Genomic DNA, 18,800 nt, shown 5'->3' with positions numbered 1-18,800 from the left:
AATGAAGTTTTTAAAAAAGTAATAGATATTAGGAAGGAATCTAAACCATTATTTATGAAAACAACAATCAGTCACTCAGTTCTCATCCCAGAGGGGTCTGTGGAATCATAAATTTCTTGAATTACACCTATGAATCAGAAGAGACAGCTACTGGGTCCTTTTGCTATGCCCTACTTTCTTCAGTTAGAGCTCTGGCAGAAAGATAAACGAAGTGAAATTGCTTATTAATACCTTCTGAAATAATCAAATTATTATTTCTTTTTAGAATTCAGTGTTCCTTCAGAAAAAATGAAACAGATTTATTTCTTTCTGCAGTGTTGTACAACTTAAGCCTTTGCCTTATTGGATACTATCAAAATTACTAGCCATTTATTGAGTTCCTCAGATAAGCAGAACTGAAAGCTCAGTCAATGCATGTCAGAGCTGATATGATCATCCGGTAGATTTTTTTTTTTTTTTCCTACTTGGCTTTCTTACAGTACCTAACCTTCGGTGAACTCTTTAACATCTGCTTTCACAGAATTCTCCTTAATCCACCTTCATTGTCAGATTGGTTTTTTTTCTGTTTGATTTTTAGAAATAGAGAAATAATGGTGCTTCTGGGAATTTCAATAACTAGAGAAAATGACTGATGATGGGAACTCGTTTAAGAGGGTTAAAAGGATATTAGGGTAATGCAGTCAATGTGAATAGAAGACTGGAATATTTTCATGTCTTCATAAGAACTTAGTATCCCTCTTGAGTTACTCAGATCAGAGTATCATCTCTTCAGTTTTTAGATACTTTTTCCCAGAATCTTCAGGATTTAAAAAAAAAAAAAAAAATTCCTCAGTCTGTCTTCTGCTGCGATCTGCTGAAAGATCTTATAGTATATAATTTGTCATACACCTGTTACCTGCAGCATAAACCATCTTTGCATCTCCTTTCTGTGTGGATGGGAATAAGAGCTGTGTTTTCTAGCTAGTCAAGCTGGAGATTATTCCTGAGACCAGCTACCCCTGTGTCATCAGTTTATGTTGTGAACAGCTTGTTTAGTAGTGTTGCACTGCTGAGTATATCTCAGAGTCATCATCTCTCTCAACCAGAATTGATGCAAGCTGCAAGCATGAAGATAATCTTCTGAGGACACTGAAGGGAAAAAATGGACCTCTATAATGCACGCTCAGATGCTGTAACCTACCATGCTGTCGTGGTTTTAGGCTGATCCAGCAACTAAAACTCACACAGTCTCTCCTTCTCCAGTAAAGTAGAGAGGAGAAAAAAAAAATAAAGGGACTGAGGGTTGAGACAAGAACAGAGGGAGCACCCACCAACCATGGTCCCAGGCAAAACAGACTGGGCTTTCTTAAAGCAAAACAGTTTATTAACGGTTACTTAAAAGGACAAAGGGAGACAAAACCGATTACTCGAGAGGACAGAAAGAAACAAAACCAGATCTTAAAACCGACACCCCAGGGACTGGGGGAGTGCAGGTCAGTTCATTCCGTGCTGTTACTGCTGCTTCTTTCTTAAAGGAGAAGGAGTCCTTACACCCTTTTCCCCTGCTCCAATGGATCCCCTACCCACGAGGAAAAATCCACAAACTTCTCCAGCATGAGTCCAGCCCACTGGAAACAATCCTTCCCCACAGATTGCTCAGGTGTGGGCTTTACCACAGTCTCGGGTACTTAGGGAGCTGTAGCCACTCACTCCGGCGTGGGTTGTCACGCAGACTCCAGATGCCTCTCTGCCTTGTCGTGCATCCCAACACGACCATCCTCAGGCTCAGGCATCTTCTCCCCACGGGCTGCGAGTGGGTCTCTGCTCCACCGAGGCCGTCCTGGTTGCAGGGGGGCCGCCTGCTATCTCACCACCAGCCGCAGGGGAAACTTCGCTCCGGCACACCTCCTCCCGCTCCATCCTCACTGACCTGCTGTCGATGCGGCTGTTTCTCTCAGATCTCAGTCCTCTCCAGGTGAACTCATCCCAGTGGGCACCCCGGGAGTGGGGTGCCCCCGAGTTCCCCAGCTGGCTCCGCCGCCACCATTCTCCGTGGGCGGCGCCGGCCCGACGCAGACAGCCGCCCGGCCGGGAGCCAGGGAGCGGGGGCAGTGCCCTCCTCCCTTCTCTCCTCGCTCCTGGGCAAAGCACCTTTTCCGGTTCCTTTGTCCTGACTTAAATAGGGCAATTCGCAGAGGCGCCCTATTGGCTCAACCCTGAGGGGGATGGAAGTCTGATCTGGTGGCCAGAACTAAGCCTAACCCGGTTCCAAAACCGGGGAGGTCACAGGGACCAAAACCCCTCTCCACATCAAACCATGACACATGCACAGAATTTTCCTTACTAACAGTTGCAGCAGAGAACAGGTCTTGATGTTCAGAAATAGAGAATATGCATTTCACTGCTGTTTTGAGAACAGAGATATATTTCTATCCAACAAAAATAGGCAAATGAATGATGAGGAACAAAGACGAGAATGTAACTATTTCTCCCTGGCGAAAATATTTTTTTTTATTTTCTAGTTTCCAAGATAACACCAGGACAGAGCAGACAAAAGCTACCATAAAATATCTGCAGATTCTATCAACGTGTTTATTTTACAAGGTTAGGCACCTTCAGCCACGTTCAGACACATGTAAAAAGGCACACTGCCGGTATGTTTTGCTTTATAAGTAATTTCCCACAGAATTACCTGTTGGAAAGTGAATTATTCTCAGAAAATTCCTGAAAGAACAATATGTTAGAACACGTTCTTTCTTCACTTTGAATGTTTCGAATCCATTTTTAAGGCTTAGAGACACTCGAAGAGGGTAACACTGTAGGGGTGAAATCCTGGCCCTCTTTTAATGCCTGTAGCAAAACACATTCCATGATCTTCTGCAGAGGCAGGATTTCTTTTTTTCTGCATACCTGTAAATACTGAGACATACGTGCTCACAATAGTTTCAGTAACCAGGCAAATAGATAATGCTCAAGTACAAACCTACATTATGTTCTGGCTGCAGTATTTATTGACTAGGAAAGACTGTGCCATGTAGCTAAAAGAGACTGAGACACAGCTTTTTCAAATATTTGTGTATATCTTCTTTGTTTGAATAGATAACATTGTCTTTTGCTGAATTTAGAGGAAGGAAGGCATCAAGCAATAGGAGGTCATTGAATGTTCATGGAAGAGCAGAAGAAATGATGTACTGCTCATCTGGTTTTGTCTGCTAAAGGTTACTTAATTTCAAAGTTTTAACCTTTGTTTTGGTAAATTTTCAGCAATTTTAAGAATACTAATGCATACGTGCTAAAAGGAAAGTAAATCAGCAAAGAGAAAATTCAAATGTACATACTCTTTTCACTACATCTCCCTCTGATATCCAGAAGATATATCTATTGGCTCAGATTAGGCTTGGTTTCTCTTAATTTTTGATACTTTATTTATGAGTGGTGCTAGCACTGTGACTATAAAGAAAGCTTTTTGATGAGCAAAGATGTTAAAAAGTAAAGATTTCAACTTGGGAAATGTTTAAGCATTTGAAGAGAGAGCATGTACAATACAAGAAAACAAGATTTTAGAAAGACGTCTCTATTCGTAGCACAGAAGGATATGGAATTGTACATTCCTTTCTGCATGAACGTGTTATATTCCCTCTCCCAATTTCTCCTCTGAAAAACCCTAAACTGTGTTGCAAATTATTATCCACTGGCGCGGGGCCTGGACCCCTTACAAGTTGGAAACCATTTTATATGCTGTAGATTCTTTTCAGTTTTAAAGCCCTGTGTTGGCTTGTGAACAATGATGACATCAACTCTTGAAATCGAGCGCTATTCCCTGTTCTGTAAGGCTTATAAAGCCAGTAGCATCCGTCTATTGTTTCCAAATGCGATATACTTGAACTGAGATTTCTGATTAATGAGCTGACATTATGGTTTGTTTATTATTGGGTTTACATTGTATCCCTTAAATGTGAGTAGATAATTTTAAAAAGTAGGGTTTGCAATATTTGATAAAACATATTGCATTAAGGGCATTTGAACGATATATAATTTTTAATATCTCTCTAGATATATAAATCTGAAATTGAAATTAATATTTAAATTTCTATATTAATGAAAACTTAAAGTGCTGTTTTTCAATAGTGATATCAAGATAATTTTCCATAACCTAATGTTGGCTGGCGTTAATTAGCCCTAGTATCATAGCAGTAATATCTGATTGCATCAAAACTAGGATTCACTCAGGACCTTGCAGAATCTCACTGTTTGTGTGTAGCATTATATGTACTTAATATTTATCTATCTCTTTAATATGAGATAACTGATATTATAAGATAATAAGACTGACTTATTCAGCTGGATTCCACTCTAATTACTCTATAACTATTCAAGTGTAAGCTGGTATGTTGCACAAAGGCATTTCTGAGCTCATATCTCTCTTGTAATTGTGTAGATGACAGGTATGTGTTTGAGAAAGAGTGGAAGGTAATAAATTCAGTTAATAATAAGACAGGTAGGCTTTTTATGTTTGATGTTGTAGTTCAAAGTTTTAGGTGTTCTAACAGAAAATTTAGGAGACTGTGGTTAACAAAACCTCACTACTGTGCGGAGACTGTGATCCTTACAAGAGGTTAAGAGGAAACTTAATGTGGTGTATAAATGTGATACTTTTCTATAGCAGTTTTGCCTGCAGTGTGCTGGAAACTGTTCATGAGTTAATTATTGCAGAAGCCTTGTGATGTAGATAGGTACTGTGAATTCTTTTGTATATGGTAGGCCAAGGACAGGAAAAGTGGTTTTGTAAGGACTGAAATGGGAACTAAAGCTTGGTAACTCTCAGACTGTAGAAAACTATTGTTGGACATCTTTGCAGGCCTACTTAAACAAGAGTTTTGGAAATATTTTTTTTTAAATATATTGAATATTGGGCGGGGGTTGGGAGACGATTAGAGCACCTTTGGAAGATTACTGCTGTATAAAGTTTTAAGTGAACGTAACCAAACTTATTCACTGCTTTCTCTGTGGTCAAGTGAATTCTGATTAATGCAAGTTTTCTAAGAACACTTTAATATATCAAGAAATAATTGGTATAAGTACTCTTGCCAAGGAATAGGGTTGCCACTACAGTTCTGCATTGATTTGTCTTACCCAGATTACCCTCGATGGGTGTTCTCTAAATTGTTTCTGCTCTACAACCTGTTTTCTTAAAAGAAATTAGGCTCATTGAAGCACACAAATGAAGTAGTTTATGGCTTTCCATGAGAGCTGAGCACAAAAGCTGGCTACTGGGTGTGGTCCACTAGCATCCTGACGTAGACAGGTACTATACTGCACGGGCTCTTTCCTAACATTGTCTAGGGCAGCAGTTAAAATGGTGGTTCTTGGCAGAGACCTGCAGTTCCCAACATTTGGAGTGATGAGGTTTAAGTTGTTAGAAAACCTGTCCATTAATGTTGTTTTGTCTTACAGACAAACACAGCAGAAAGGTAGAACAAAGTGTGTGTACAGCCATATTTTTGTTTACGCTATCTTCTGAGTAATTACCGTATAATATTCTTTTTCTTCTGAGGGGAGGAACAACTCCTGTAACCTTCTCATTTTTGAATAGGAAATAATCCAAATTTTATCACTTTGAGTAGCTTTTATAGTGTTTAATTGGATGAGCTGAACACAGCCTAGAAAATAGGGTACATTTAATCAATAGTGGAGGCCAAAATGAAGTCTGAAAGAAAGAGCTTATAAAAGAAACATTACAATTAAATCTGAGTGATGGAAGATGACAAGGCCTTGCATTTTTCTGCATTTCAGAGGATGTTGTTCTCAGTAGACCATCAGTTGTCATTGCATACACCATACTGTGCTTTTCGGAGATAGTTATTGTATGAATAACCAGGTCAGCCAGTTGTTTAAATAACGTTGAGAGAAAAATACCACAGAAAAATGAGAGGAACAGCTATATTCTTTAAACATCATATTTTTTCTATTATTCTTACTTACGTTTCTAATACTAGAGACGGCTCGTGAAAATCTTTTCCTTCTTAGGCCATCATTGTTTTTTTATTCCTTTATAAAGATTTATAATATTTTTTTGTTGTTTATCTTCAGCAATATATTGTGATTCCAAGAAGAGATAACGATAGGAGGAAGGGAATGAATAATTGGAGAGACAGACTATTAGAAACAAAGATACTGTGTTGGTCTAATTGTCCCAATTTCTAACTGTGGGACAGGTATAGAAAAATGGTAGACAATACTCTTGCCACTTAACTTAGAAAAGTTTAGTGTCTGAATCCATATTTAAACTGCCAGATATCTCAAATATTAAATGTCAGTGGCTGAAAACCCGTATTTGAACCTCTAATTCAAAATTGCTCTGTTTCCTGCAAATCTTACCAGATTAGGAGGAGGTGCAGTGAGGGATCTCCTTGTACAGTCCTACACCTCGTTAGGCAACCAAATTTGAGATCCAAAGTTTTTTCGGTTTTCCATGTCTGTACAATGTAGGCTTTTCACATACAGAATTTTGCATCATGGAAGAGTGATGAAGGTTCAGATTACCTTAGAGAAACTAGAACCAACCATCATTTTATCTCTAGCCTACACCAGCCAGTCTGGGTTTGCATGTTGCATTGTACAGTGACACTTAAATACTATAGCAGGGGACAGATAAATCATAAATACAGGAATAATTTATTTTATTTATTTTCTTGGTTACTTTTATATGAAATGTAGAAAGCGAAGAGTTTGAGCACTCACCACTGCAGGTGTTGGGGCCCAAGAACAACCAAATGATCAGTTCATGACTAACATTGTTAATGAAAATAGTTTCATGGACTTCTTATATGATTATTCTTAATTATGTGCTTAATTATATACTTTTAAGTATAAATCCATGACGGAGCCAAGACTGAGGTATACAATACCCTTGCTTAAAAAACCCTAAACTTACAAGTCATCTAAGGTGAACAAGAAGTTATGTTTTTTCTTGATATTACTCGTGAGCTGGAGTATAGCTACAATATTGTATTTCTGTTGAGATAGTATAAAAATATGGAGTTTCAACATAGCACCTCCACATGGATGGAGAGACAACAAAAGGGGGAAAGTTATGTGACCCTGGAGAACTTCTGCACTTCTGAATACCAGACTATTTTTTACTTTAAAGGTGTAACTATTTTATAACTCTTAAAAAGTATGATTTGGAATATGATCTGGATTCCCTTGAGATGTTTTAAAATTTGTCTAGTTCTAGTTGTTTGATTTTAATGTTTATTAAATATTGTATGAAATGATATACAATATTATCTTAGCTTTAATCCTCACTGAAATTAGATGAAACACAAATTTTTAGGAATTTTTTGACAAAAACTGAGAAAAAGACAGAAACAACAATGGAGACCTTTCGTCACCTTTTTTTTGTGTTTGGAAGTTAAAGAAAAAAACAGTATGCCAAGTTAACACGCGTCATTTTCAGTTGTAATGTTCAATGAGTTGGAGCCAAAGAACATATACAGTTTGGGGGATGCTGTATATGTAGAGTGTGCTGGAAAACGTAAATCCTGAAACATAAGAAGTCCTAATGTTTTGTGCAGGCCTTTTCCTTTGTTCTCATCTCTCTGATTGCATTCCCGGTTTACATTTCACTGGTCTTTTTGTTACTGTGCTTCCTTTTGAACCATTTGTCATTGGCCATCTCGTTTTTTTCCACAGTTGTTTAAATTCTGTCTTGCGGATTGCTTGCAGTTGATCCTGTACATTGAATCTATATTTTAATGTGAGACTTCACCCTTTCCCTTCTTTGGCAGATACTCGTGTGCTTAAAATTTCTGTTGGAAGAACCTCTTTAGCCTGAACCCAACTAAGTTGCCATCCTGATTTTTTCCCATCCCAGCATTGTTGAGAAATATCGCTTTCTTGCATCCTCCCCACAAACCCATTGTGCACAGGAAATAGGCAGTTGATCCTAATTTCCTTCCTTCAGTTTCAAGCTGTTTAAGAGGACTTATGAGTCAGCAGCTCGTTTAGTCGCATATCATCATCTACATACTCATCTCTAGCCCTTTGTGTTTTCATTATCGTTTCCCTCCAGCATCGGCTGATTGCGTGTCTCTGCAGGTTCTCGCTCGGAGACTGTAAACCTAGGTAACACTAATTGGCATCGTAATGTCCCGGCTAACCTGGCTTTGCTTCACACCGTACCCATGCATTTCTCTGATATTTGCCACTTCTTGTGTCATCTTCCAGCTGTGTCATCTTCCTAGGTGATCCATGATAGATGTAATGTGGTTAATGTATTCTGCCTTTGTAAGGGCTTCCCTTTTGAAATCCTTCAAAAGCGTAAATCAAGGGTGTGTTACATGCACTGGAAAAAAGTGAAAAGCTTAACGTGTTCCTCGATGTCTCCACTTTCACAGCACTTCCAGTACCCCAGTGAAGAGGCACTTTGGCTTGTATTGTCACTGCCAGCAAGAACAGCAGTGCTGCATTCTCGCAGTGGGAGCACATCGTGCTCGTAACACTGTCTGTGACATTATTTCAGACTGACTCAGGGGGACAGATGTCTCTAACTAAATCACAAACACAAATGTCTCAAGCATCTGCCTTTTCCTTTGGAGACTTAGAATTTCAGTGTTCAGTAGGCCTGATCTTTCTTAAGAAGGTGAATACTTTCCTTTGAAAGCAAGCAGATCCCACAAGGCAGACTTACAGTTCATTCACCCTTGTTTTGAAGGCCCTTGGATAATGACTAATATAATCAGTCTGCCCCAAGATATTAATCCTTGTCCTCCCTAAATTACTGCAGGCTAATCCTTTGAGTACTACCTTACAAGTAGTATTCACCAGACTTTTCTTATGACTTTGATAATGTTCAGCACATTCCTGGCATCTTTGCTTTCCTCCTATGACTCAGCTTTGTACACCTATTTCCAGGGCCACCACTCACTCCATTTAGGTTTAAAGTTCAAAAGCAACGTGTTTGGCAGCTGTTTCCTTTGTCCCTGGTACCTTTCTCATTACAATAAAGACTGGCTCCTGAAATTACATTTTCTCCATGTAACACCCTATCCTGCTCATGCTTGCCATTAGTGAGGCTCTGCAGCCATTCTATCAGCAGCACGCTGTGTCCCAGCACCAGTTTCCACTCTCCTCCTCAGCCTCTAACATTTTCCACTGTTTTCCGGAGGAAATTACTTATGCTTTTTTGTTGATTTTCTCCACATTACCTTTGTATGTCTACCTGCCTCTAGTAATCTGTTTCTTTGCTTGCCAATCCAACATGCACAAGAGTTGGTACCTCTTGTATTTTGGCTATTTGCTTTTGCAACTCATGAAGACTGAACAGTAGTTTCAACAGGAGCCCCTCTGCTTTGAAGGTCTTTGGTGATAGACAGTGGAAATCCCTATCATTCTTCCAGCTCACTGGCACAAGCCCACAGGTGGTTCTTGTGCTGTTCAAGCTGGTCAAGTAACGCTCATTCAAACCAGCTAAGGATCGGCGCTCTCATATACAGGAATGAAATGACAGGCTCTGTACAACTCCATTTAGGAGGCATGGGATCCTATCTGCTGGCCAGCAGAGGTTGCTCAGAGCACGTTAGTTGAGTATTCTGCTCTCTACAGCTCTTCATCTCTTGGTAAGTCAAATCCAGGGTTTTTTAATCTTCTGTGGGATTTTCTCCAGCATCCTGTTTCTCCCCTTATGCTGGGTATTTGCTCTGATGCCTCATCTCTCTGGAACAATGACAGAGTCAGCAAGGGAAGTAGGACACAGGGGATTGTCCAAGGAACCTGTCCCTGGGGTGGGTGAGATTGCAGCCCTTTCTGCATTTGGAAATTGTGAATCTCCCCTTGAATTCATTTCCCATCATTGTGGACTATATATATCCACATACATGCCCACAGATGGAGAAAAAATAATATTCCTCTACTAACTAGGAGGAAAGGAAGAAATAGATCATCATTGTTTTCCCTCTTTAAATACCCTTGAGGTCATCAGAGTGCTGATGAAGGCATCAGTGTGGTGTTGAGTTTGGAAAGGAATGTAGAAAGTTAAGAAACATTTTGGAAAGTTCCAAAGGAAGCCATGCTTCAGGTTTGGATTCAGACTCAAATGTCCTCAAATTTCACTCATAATGAGGTCTTTACGTGGGCTGCAGTAATGATCTTGATTATATTTCTCCCATACTGGCATATCTGGATCTCCTTTAGGTGATCTGAAGTTTGCAGTATAACACTGTAGAAGCCTCGTTTGCCTCCTTGTGCTACTTTATGCAGTGAATCAGTGAATCCTGCTGCTGCACTGCTGTTGTGCTTCTGTATTTGTGTGTGTTCATTTTTTCCTGCCAGACTGTGTTTATTCAGAGAACTCTAACTCTTAATCCTGCATCACATCCATATGATTTCAGATCAACTCCCATAAGAGGAGGGAGAGACTTAATGGATCTAAGTGAACTAGTTTTATATATTTTAACTGCAAATCCTCACCTATCTACTTGTTTTACAATCAAAATTGAAATAAATAGCATGTTATGATAAGAGTAGGGGAGACAGGTAAGGATACAGACAACATTTTCCCTGGATTGAGAGTGGGAAGTGTTGCTGGTTTCATCAAACGTCCTCATTTCCTTACCTGCCCTTGGGTCACAATTGATGTTTCACTTCCTTTGTGAGTAGGAAAGTCCAGACAAAAGGGAAACAGTTGTAATTCCCCATGAAGTGACAGAGTTTGAGGAAACTAGGTAGCTCAAGTTGATCCTACACAATAGCTTTAAGGAGGGCAACTGTTGCACTCTTGTAACGCTGCCATTGTGCAAAGTAGTGTCCCTTCCAAAGAGTGGTCTTGATGCGTAATGATGCCTGAATGCCAAGCAAACATGCAGCATAAATTTTTCATTTGGAAGTCTTATGTATTTGGCATTGAGAAGGGATTTAGTCCTTAGAGAATCTATAAGTTTTTTCTTTTTCATCAGGATAATAGTTTAATTAAGGGCAGATAGATCTTCTCAGATTTGCGTGTGTTGGGTGGTGACATTATAAAAACATGAAAAACTCTAATACAGTTTCAGTATTACTGAGACATTAGCAACAGACTGTTTTGTCTTTGTGGTTTGGAACTGGAATGAATCCAGTTGTTGCCGGAAGGCTACATTTAATTTGTACTGTGTTTGCATAAATAGCTTATTTATAAAAATCGCATTTTACTTGAACAATTCAAAATGATGCATTTATCATAGGGAGAAAAATGATCTATTGTTCTCTTTAAATAAAATGGTACTGCCCTTCCAAAATCTAATCGACAAAAACATGAAAAATCACAGCATACTTATATGTTGCTTATCTCATATCCAGAATCAGCTCTTATATGCTCATATCCCCTGGGTTTGTAAAATTCAAAAGATTCTTTGAATTACTCTTTTAATTATGATGTTGGCATTATAATTACTTGCTAAATAAGATTCTTTAACAATGACGTCTTTGTTATCAAAGCAGTTACATTTCTTTGCCTGGTATGAATAGCTGCATGCTCTGAACAGGGCAGCAGCAGTTGTCGTGGGAGACTGACTCTGGCCGAAGGAGGAATCGATTGCTCACAGAATGTTGTTTAGAGCACTATACAAAATCTCTTTTAGCCCTACCTCTACTCTGCAGGCAAATGAAGATTAAGAAAAATATAGGACCTTCTCTTATAAGGACTCAAACAGCAGTAGGCAATTTCCCCTCCAATTTGCATCTCATTCATGTGTTGGAGGGAAAAAATGTTTGAGGGTTTTTTTTGGCCTTTAAACCCCTTTTAGCACATTTTCACATTCAGATGTAGAACAGTAGAGAGAGATGTGATTGGAGAATACTTTTAAATTATACCATAGTTTATCTTTTATTCTTTTTAAAGTCATGATTAATCAAGAGTAATATAGCATTTCCAAGTTCTGCATGAAGGATTCCACATCTCTGTAGTAAGTGTGAAACCAACACAGAAGTGTAATGACTGCTGGTAACTCCAGCCAAGAGTTATATCATTTCTTAGGAGGAATGCATATTTTGCCATTTTTTGTCAGATATGGTTGCAAGATCTGTGTGAGTCAACTCTCTGCCAGTAACTCTTCTATTAGAACATTCTCTATTTCTTTGACACACCACCAGACGCAGCACATCCAAACTGAGTTCAGCAAGGGTCCTGAGAATCTTGTATATTAAGCATTGATAGAGCATATTGTTTCCTGGCACATGTGCCTTTCCTTCACTATTTTTCAGTGCCCTTCGCCCTTCTCCCTTCTCCTCCTTTACTCAGTATACTTTCAGTATGAACAGGTTATTCTCTTTTAATTTCTATTGTTCTCCTTCTTCTTTTCCTGTTAACAATTATCTCTCCCCCTCCCCTTCTTTTCTCTCTTTGATCCACAGGTTTTGCAGTGCATGTTGGTCTCCCTTCATTCAGAACTTGACATTCAAAGGTACTTGATGAAAATTGAATCCTCTCAGAGAGTTAGTACTGTACTTTCTTTTTTTCTGCACTCTGCTGTGGATTGAGTTTGTTGCCCTTTAACTGTGTGTGTCATGCTTCACAACTAGCATTCTCAAATAAATATGGGTCTGCATGCTTTTTCCCCCTGTGTTTCACAGCAGTGAAGTGTCATTCATATAGATTAATTGCACATGGAAGTGTGATGCATGTGCATCCTTTGACAATTTTTTAATTCTGATTTTTCCTTTAATGGCACAATAGACATGAACTTCACACTCTTGTCTTAGATGCTTTGAAATCCACCAAAATTCAGTGGGATGTCCTAGATAAATAAGTGATCCCTACCAGCTGTCCCAATTCTAACTTTATTTATGTATTTATACATGCTTGGAACTGACTTAAGGGGTAAAAGTCTTGCTGCAAAGTTAAGGACAGCTCTGTAGGCAAAGGAGTAAATATTTTTGCACTTGACATGCAAAAAAGCTTAATTCTGGAACTTGCAAATAGATCTTACATGTACACTGTGCACCTGTGAAGTCCCCTATATCTCACCATTCTTCCTATTTAGCTCCTCTTCCATTTCCATATGGCTTGTAACGCCCTATAGAATGGATGTCTACTGCAGTTACTTTATTTTCCCACCCAGGCAGCACATGTGCACATGCCTTTTAGATACCTACATGAAAGGTGTCCCTGCATGGTTTCCACGGCAATCAGAAGCGAAATCACAAAAGCACCAAGATAACAGGTGCTGCAAGCAAGGAATGAGGCCTTGGAGCATGCAGAGGGCACAGCGACTTATTTGCACCTGATTTGTCGCTTCCGGCCTCGTTTTGTTTCCACTTAGAGGATTTAAATAGGCCAATAAACATCCCGACCACAGGGAATGATGGGAGAGACAGAGGTGTGGAGAGCAGTAAGGCTTCTCCCTCCTTTGCCAAGGAGATGGCCTCGAGGGAGGGAAAAAGAAACAAAAGGGCATGGTTACAAGTTGGAAGAGAGGAGCAGGAGAAGCTCCTCTCTTCCACAGCATCCCTCTTACAGCAGCCCCCTGACTCTCCCAGGTGCCAGAGCAACAAGCTCCGATAACCACTTCACCACATGTTCCATGAGTACAGGCTAAAAATAAGTTGTCGGTGTGGACGTGCCGCTGCCAGAGGTAGCTCTGCCTCCTGCTCGTTTTTTCCCGGGTGTTTGTTCTTGCTGGGGGCTGGCAGCACCCACCGGCTGCGGGGCCGGCCCCCACAGCGAGCAGCTCCCACCCTGCCCCAAAGACCTCGCGCCCACTCACCAGCCTTCATGTTGATGGCTTTCTTTCTGCTTGTTTTTTAAAATAGCATGTTAATTAAGAACTCTTTCTTAGTTTGTAGAAACACAGAAAAACAGGTTTTTCCAGGACCACTGCATCATGTTCCTTTGCTTTGGGAAACAGACACCACAAAACCAGACCCTCCTCCTATTTTCCTTAGGGACATGTGTGGGAGAACAGGGATGGGTAGATAATCATTTTCTTGAATCAGAACACACTATCCTCTAGGTACATTTAGGCATCTGGTATATATTCTTTCTTCCCCCCCCCCCCCCCCGCCTTCTTTTTTGCATGTGGTTTTAAGCATGTAAGGATCTTTCCCCTTTAATCAGCATAATGACAGTTTTTGTTTAAATCATCTCTTTTAATCTTCAGAGTTCTCATGACGGTTTTGGGGATTGTGTAGGTAGGAGTTACCTCACCCGCTGCTGATGAAACGCAGCCATCTCCCAGCTGGAACAAGGGGTCACGCTGGCTCATGAATACTTCACAGTAGGGTTTTTAGGAGGGAAAAGAGAAATAGCTTCCAACTGAAACTGCCATAAGATTTTAATTAAGACAAATGTTGATGTCCGGGCTGGAATTTATGGATAACTTATTTAAACAAAGCAATAATAAACTGAAGCTATGATGCAAGAATATGACAAAGACTGTGAAAAAACAAATTTTGCTGTGAGCAAAATTGATGGAGCCATAGAAGCCTTTGCAAGGAAAAATAGCAAAGCGATCAGTCACTTTTTAAATTTGGCTATCACATATAAATAAATACTTCATGTCACAAAGCATTAGAAGAAATCAGAGTTATACAATTTTATTTTAAAATGAAAGATTTCTTTATTACTAATTTCTGCTTATTACTAATGGCTACCTATTAGTTTTGTCTATCGTTTTACTTCAATTCCTACTGTAAAATCTTAGGCTGGTATTTGTGGAAAGAGAAAACCTTGAATTTGGACAGAAACGTAGTGATAAATAGTTTTACACTTTAACATGGATGGCTTGGGTTTTTCTGATATTTCATGTATTCCAAAGAGATGCCACAGCATGTTGCATATTTCAGTCTGGACTTGTCTGGACCAATTAAGCTGCTCTTAGACAGGCTGCTGAGTTCCTTAGGGCAACATTTTCAAATGCAAGTTCCTCCAATTAAACATCTGAATAAGAGGTCTGGCAGTGTAAGTGCTGATCACCTACAGCTTTTATGCTTCTAATGAATATCTTTACTGTAAACACACAACTTTCCTGAAAAACAGGCTTCAGTTTATCTAGGTGCTTACAGTTAGAAACCAATGTTTGAAAATATTGCTTCATGTCAGTCATTTATAACAGAGTTTTATGAAAAACTTTCTCTGCTAACTCTGGGGATTACCCTGCAGAAGAGCGAGCCATGGTCCTGCGAAGCGTAAGCAGGAGCCAGCAGACTGTGGATGTCCTGCTCGGTGATTCACAGCACTCAGAATTAAAAGAAATGGGTTTTGGCGGCTTGCCACAGCAGGGAACGTGCAGCTGGCCACCAACAGGATAGCAAGGCTCCTGGGAAAATGTACAGATTTGAATATCATTCCAACCTGAAAATATGGCAGATAAATTCTGACATGTCATTAGACATGTTTTTTTTCTGCTAGTCAGAAGTCATGGCAGTCTGGTGAAGTTCCCACTGACTGGAAAAGGGGAAATATAGTCCCCATCTTTAAAAAGGGAAAAAAAGAAGACCGAGGGAACTACTGGCCAGTCAGTCTCATCTCTGTGCCTGGCAAGATCATGGAGCAGATCCTCCTGGTGACTATGCTAAGGCACATGGAAAATAAGGAGGTGATTGGTGACAGCCAACATGGCTTCACTAAGGGCAAATCCTGCCTGACTAATTTGGTGGCCTTCTATGATGAGGTTACAGCATTGATGGACGGGAAAGAGCAACTGGCATCATCTACCTGGACTTGTCCAAAGCATTTGATACTGTCCCACACGACATCCTTGTCTCTAAACTACAGAGACATGGATTTGACAGATGGACCACTCAGTGAATAAGAAAGTGGCTGGATGGTCACGCTCAAAGAGTTGTAGTCAACAGCTTGATGTGTAAGTGGAGATCAGTGATGAGTGGTGCTTTTCAGGGTCAGTACTGGGGCCAGTGCTATTTAACATCTTTGTAGGAGACATGGACAGTGGGATTGAGTGCACCCTCAGCAAGTTTGCTGATGACACCAAGGTGTGTGGTGTTGTGGACACGCCGAAGGGAAGGGATGCCATCCAGAGGGACCTTGACAGGCTGGAGAGGTGGGCCTGTGAGAACCTCAGGAAATTCAACAAGGTCAAGTGCAAGGTCCTGCACGTGGGTTGGGACAATCCCAAGCACAAGTACCGGCTGGGCGGAGAATGGATTGAGAACAGCCCTGAGGAAAAAGACTTGGGAGTGCTGGTGGATGAGAAGCTCAACATGAGCCGGCGATGTGCGCTGGCAGCCCAGAAAGCCAACCGTACCCTGGGCTGTAACAAAAGAAGCGTGGCCAGCAGGTCGAGGGAGATGATTCTGCCCCTCTACTCTGATCTCGTGAGACCCCACCTGGAATACTGCGTTCAGCTCTGGAGTCCCCAACACAAGAAGGACATGGAGCTGCTGGAGCGAGTCCAGAGGAGGGCCACGAAGATGATCCGAGGGCTGGAGCACCTCTCCTAGGAAGACAGGCTGAGAGAGTTGGGGCTGTTCAGCCTGGAGAAGAGAAGGCTTCGGGATGATCTTATTGCAGTCTTCCAGTACTTAAAGGGGGCCTACAGGAAAGCTGGAGAGGGACTTTTTACAAGGCTATGTAGTGATAAGACATGGGGCAATGGATTTAAACTGAAAGAGGGGAGATTTAGGTTAGATATAAAGAAGAAATTTTTCACTCAGAGGGTGATGAGGCAGTGGAACAGGTTGCCCAGAGAAGTTGTGGATGCCCCATCCTTGGAAGTGTTCAAGGCCAAGTTGGATGAGGTGTTGAGCAACCTGGTGTAGTGGAGGGTGTCCTTGCCCGTGCATGGGGGTTGGAACTAAATGATCTTTGAGGTCCTTTCCAACCCTAACCATTTCATGGTTCTATGAATCTAGGTGAAAGAAACTGGGGTCAGCATCTGCCAAAACACAAAGAGTGGTGATAAAGATCATGTCATAAGCAGAGAGGAGTTTTGCCTTCAGATAAATTCATAGAATTGTGTAAAATAACCACTTGTCATGGCATCCTGACCTCGCTGTAGTGATGGGCTCTGGTAACGTGTGGCTGTGACTGAGTATTATCATGTTTTAATGCAGCACCTTCCTGTGGCACCTGGTGCCATTGGCTGAGTTGTCTTCCCCTCCTTCTTGTTCATGCTGGGAGGGAAGGGAAACAATTTCTTTTACCTTAGGAAAATTCCCTTTCTCCCTTACTTAGAGCATGAAAAGATTGGCACCAGCGCTGGACCTCTGGTTCACGTACACTGAATTCCTTGCTTCACTTACTGCTTAAGTACCGCACTGCAGGCGACCTGGGGAGGGCTGTGATTTGTGCTCTGCTTGCATTATTCCTGCAGTGAGTATGGTGAGCTCAGGCCTTCCTCAGGACTGCCAGCAGCAGGAGGAGGCCAGTAATGCTGCAGCCGGGGGACAGCTTGGGCAGCATCCAAGGCAGAATGTGCCTCCAAGTCAGGGAGGCTGCAGGCAAGTGGGGTACCTCGGTTCAGTGCTTGGGATGGTAGGCAACCATGGCTCAGGCCCTGGGTCTGTCCTCATCAAGGAGGAAAGACTTCAGGCCATTCGTACCATAGAAATTAATATTGCCACCAAACTGAGAGCGCTTGTGAGCAAGGACCGGCTTTGTAACTCGTTGTCATTGATTCAACAGAAAACAGTGAAATGTTTGTGTTCAAGATACAGAAATAAAAGCCAGAGACATCCACTAGCCCATAAGCAGGCAACAGGGAATAGTATAAATAACTCCTACGGAGTCTGTACGGTGTTGAGTGGGCAGTTGCCATCCTGCTCTCTTCAGCTCTCAAGAGCACAGATGCTGGCATGTGCCTGCTCCTGGAACGGTACTGTCTCCAGTTGATGATGTCTGAAAGGAACATGCCATAGATTTTTTCCGTCTCGTAATGGTGAAAGAACACATGGAGAAAAGTAAGCTTGTCATGAAAGATGGTTTTATGTTGCTTTCAGCTGCTGAATCACCTCCCCGCTCCCAGTTCCCCCAGTGAGACAGAGTATCCAAATGCATCCGTTGCATAGATGTAACATGAACTTTAGTTTATATAGGCATGTATAAGCATTTAATTTTTCTGAGAAAGTGCTATGGAAAACATTGTTACAATAAATGCTTAAAAATAAGAACATGTGGGTAGTATTCACGTTCTCTCCAACAGCAATATGTCACTAATAGCATGTCCAGGCAAGTAAAACCCTGTAGTTGTTATAATATGAGACCCCAAAGACTCTGTATCTTTGGAAAAAGCAGATCCTTCCTTCAGAAAACCACAATTTGGATCTGACACAAATGTGAGGAAGAAATTTTTTGTTGCAGTAATAAGAGTTCATGTGCTGTGACAATATTTCAGAGTTAATAAACTCATCATATATTAAACATAGCCTGTTTATATGCATATTTGCAGTCTGTCACATATCCTGTAGCCATCTTCGGCACAAGTCACAGGACAAATAGTTTACTTGAAGGTCAAGAGAAGCAGGTTTCCATTTTTCTTTTTATTTTTCTTCTTTGTTTGAAATGTCAAGAAGACAATTGTTGGAGTTTTTTTGCCTATACTAAGTGTGTTCTTTAGAGCACCTGATTGGAAAGAGTTATTTTACTAGCACTGTATTATTTTTTGATGTCTTTGTTTACCATTTGTACACTGCCAGGAGTGCTAACAACTTCGAAGATGTGTATGATCAGTTCCTTCTCCTGAAGAGATAAGTTTCTGTCAAGATAAAGGCTAAGGAAGTTCCTGGAGACAGGAAGTAAAAAGTGTGAATTGATCAAGAGATGAAATTAAATCCTTCTTCAGGTCAGGAGATTTTTTCTTAGTTCTTTTTGTCTACGAAAGTGTGTGAAG

At 40.8% G+C, this 18,800-nt stretch overlaps 1 protein-coding gene across 5 annotated transcripts in view; it reads left to right on the top strand.

The window, feature by feature from the left end:
• KIAA1217 (KIAA1217 ortholog) overlaps positions 1-18,800 on the top strand; it is a 255,715-nt gene that overhangs the window by 133,099 nt on the left and 103,816 nt on the right. For 2 of the 5 annotated variants that reach the window (XM_086614399.1, XM_086614400.1), the window contains exon 3: positions 12,367-12,447. The exons of the other annotated variants lie outside the window; for them this stretch is intronic. In XM_086614399.1, coding sequence (XP_086470525.1) covers positions 12,367-12,447 — 81 coding nt within the window. The remainder of the gene's footprint in view (positions 1-12,366; positions 12,448-18,800) is intronic. 5 annotated transcript variants of the gene reach the window in all.

Source organism: Tauraco erythrolophus, chromosome 7 (assembly GCF_009769465.1).
Source record: "Tauraco erythrolophus isolate bTauEry1 chromosome 7, bTauEry1.pri, whole genome shotgun sequence".
In the NCBI taxonomy this organism is placed as follows: Eukaryota; Metazoa; Chordata; class Aves; order Musophagiformes; family Musophagidae; genus Tauraco; species Tauraco erythrolophus.
The sequence above is the reverse complement of the archived record's forward strand: the minus strand, read 5'-3'. Positions and strand labels throughout refer to the sequence as shown.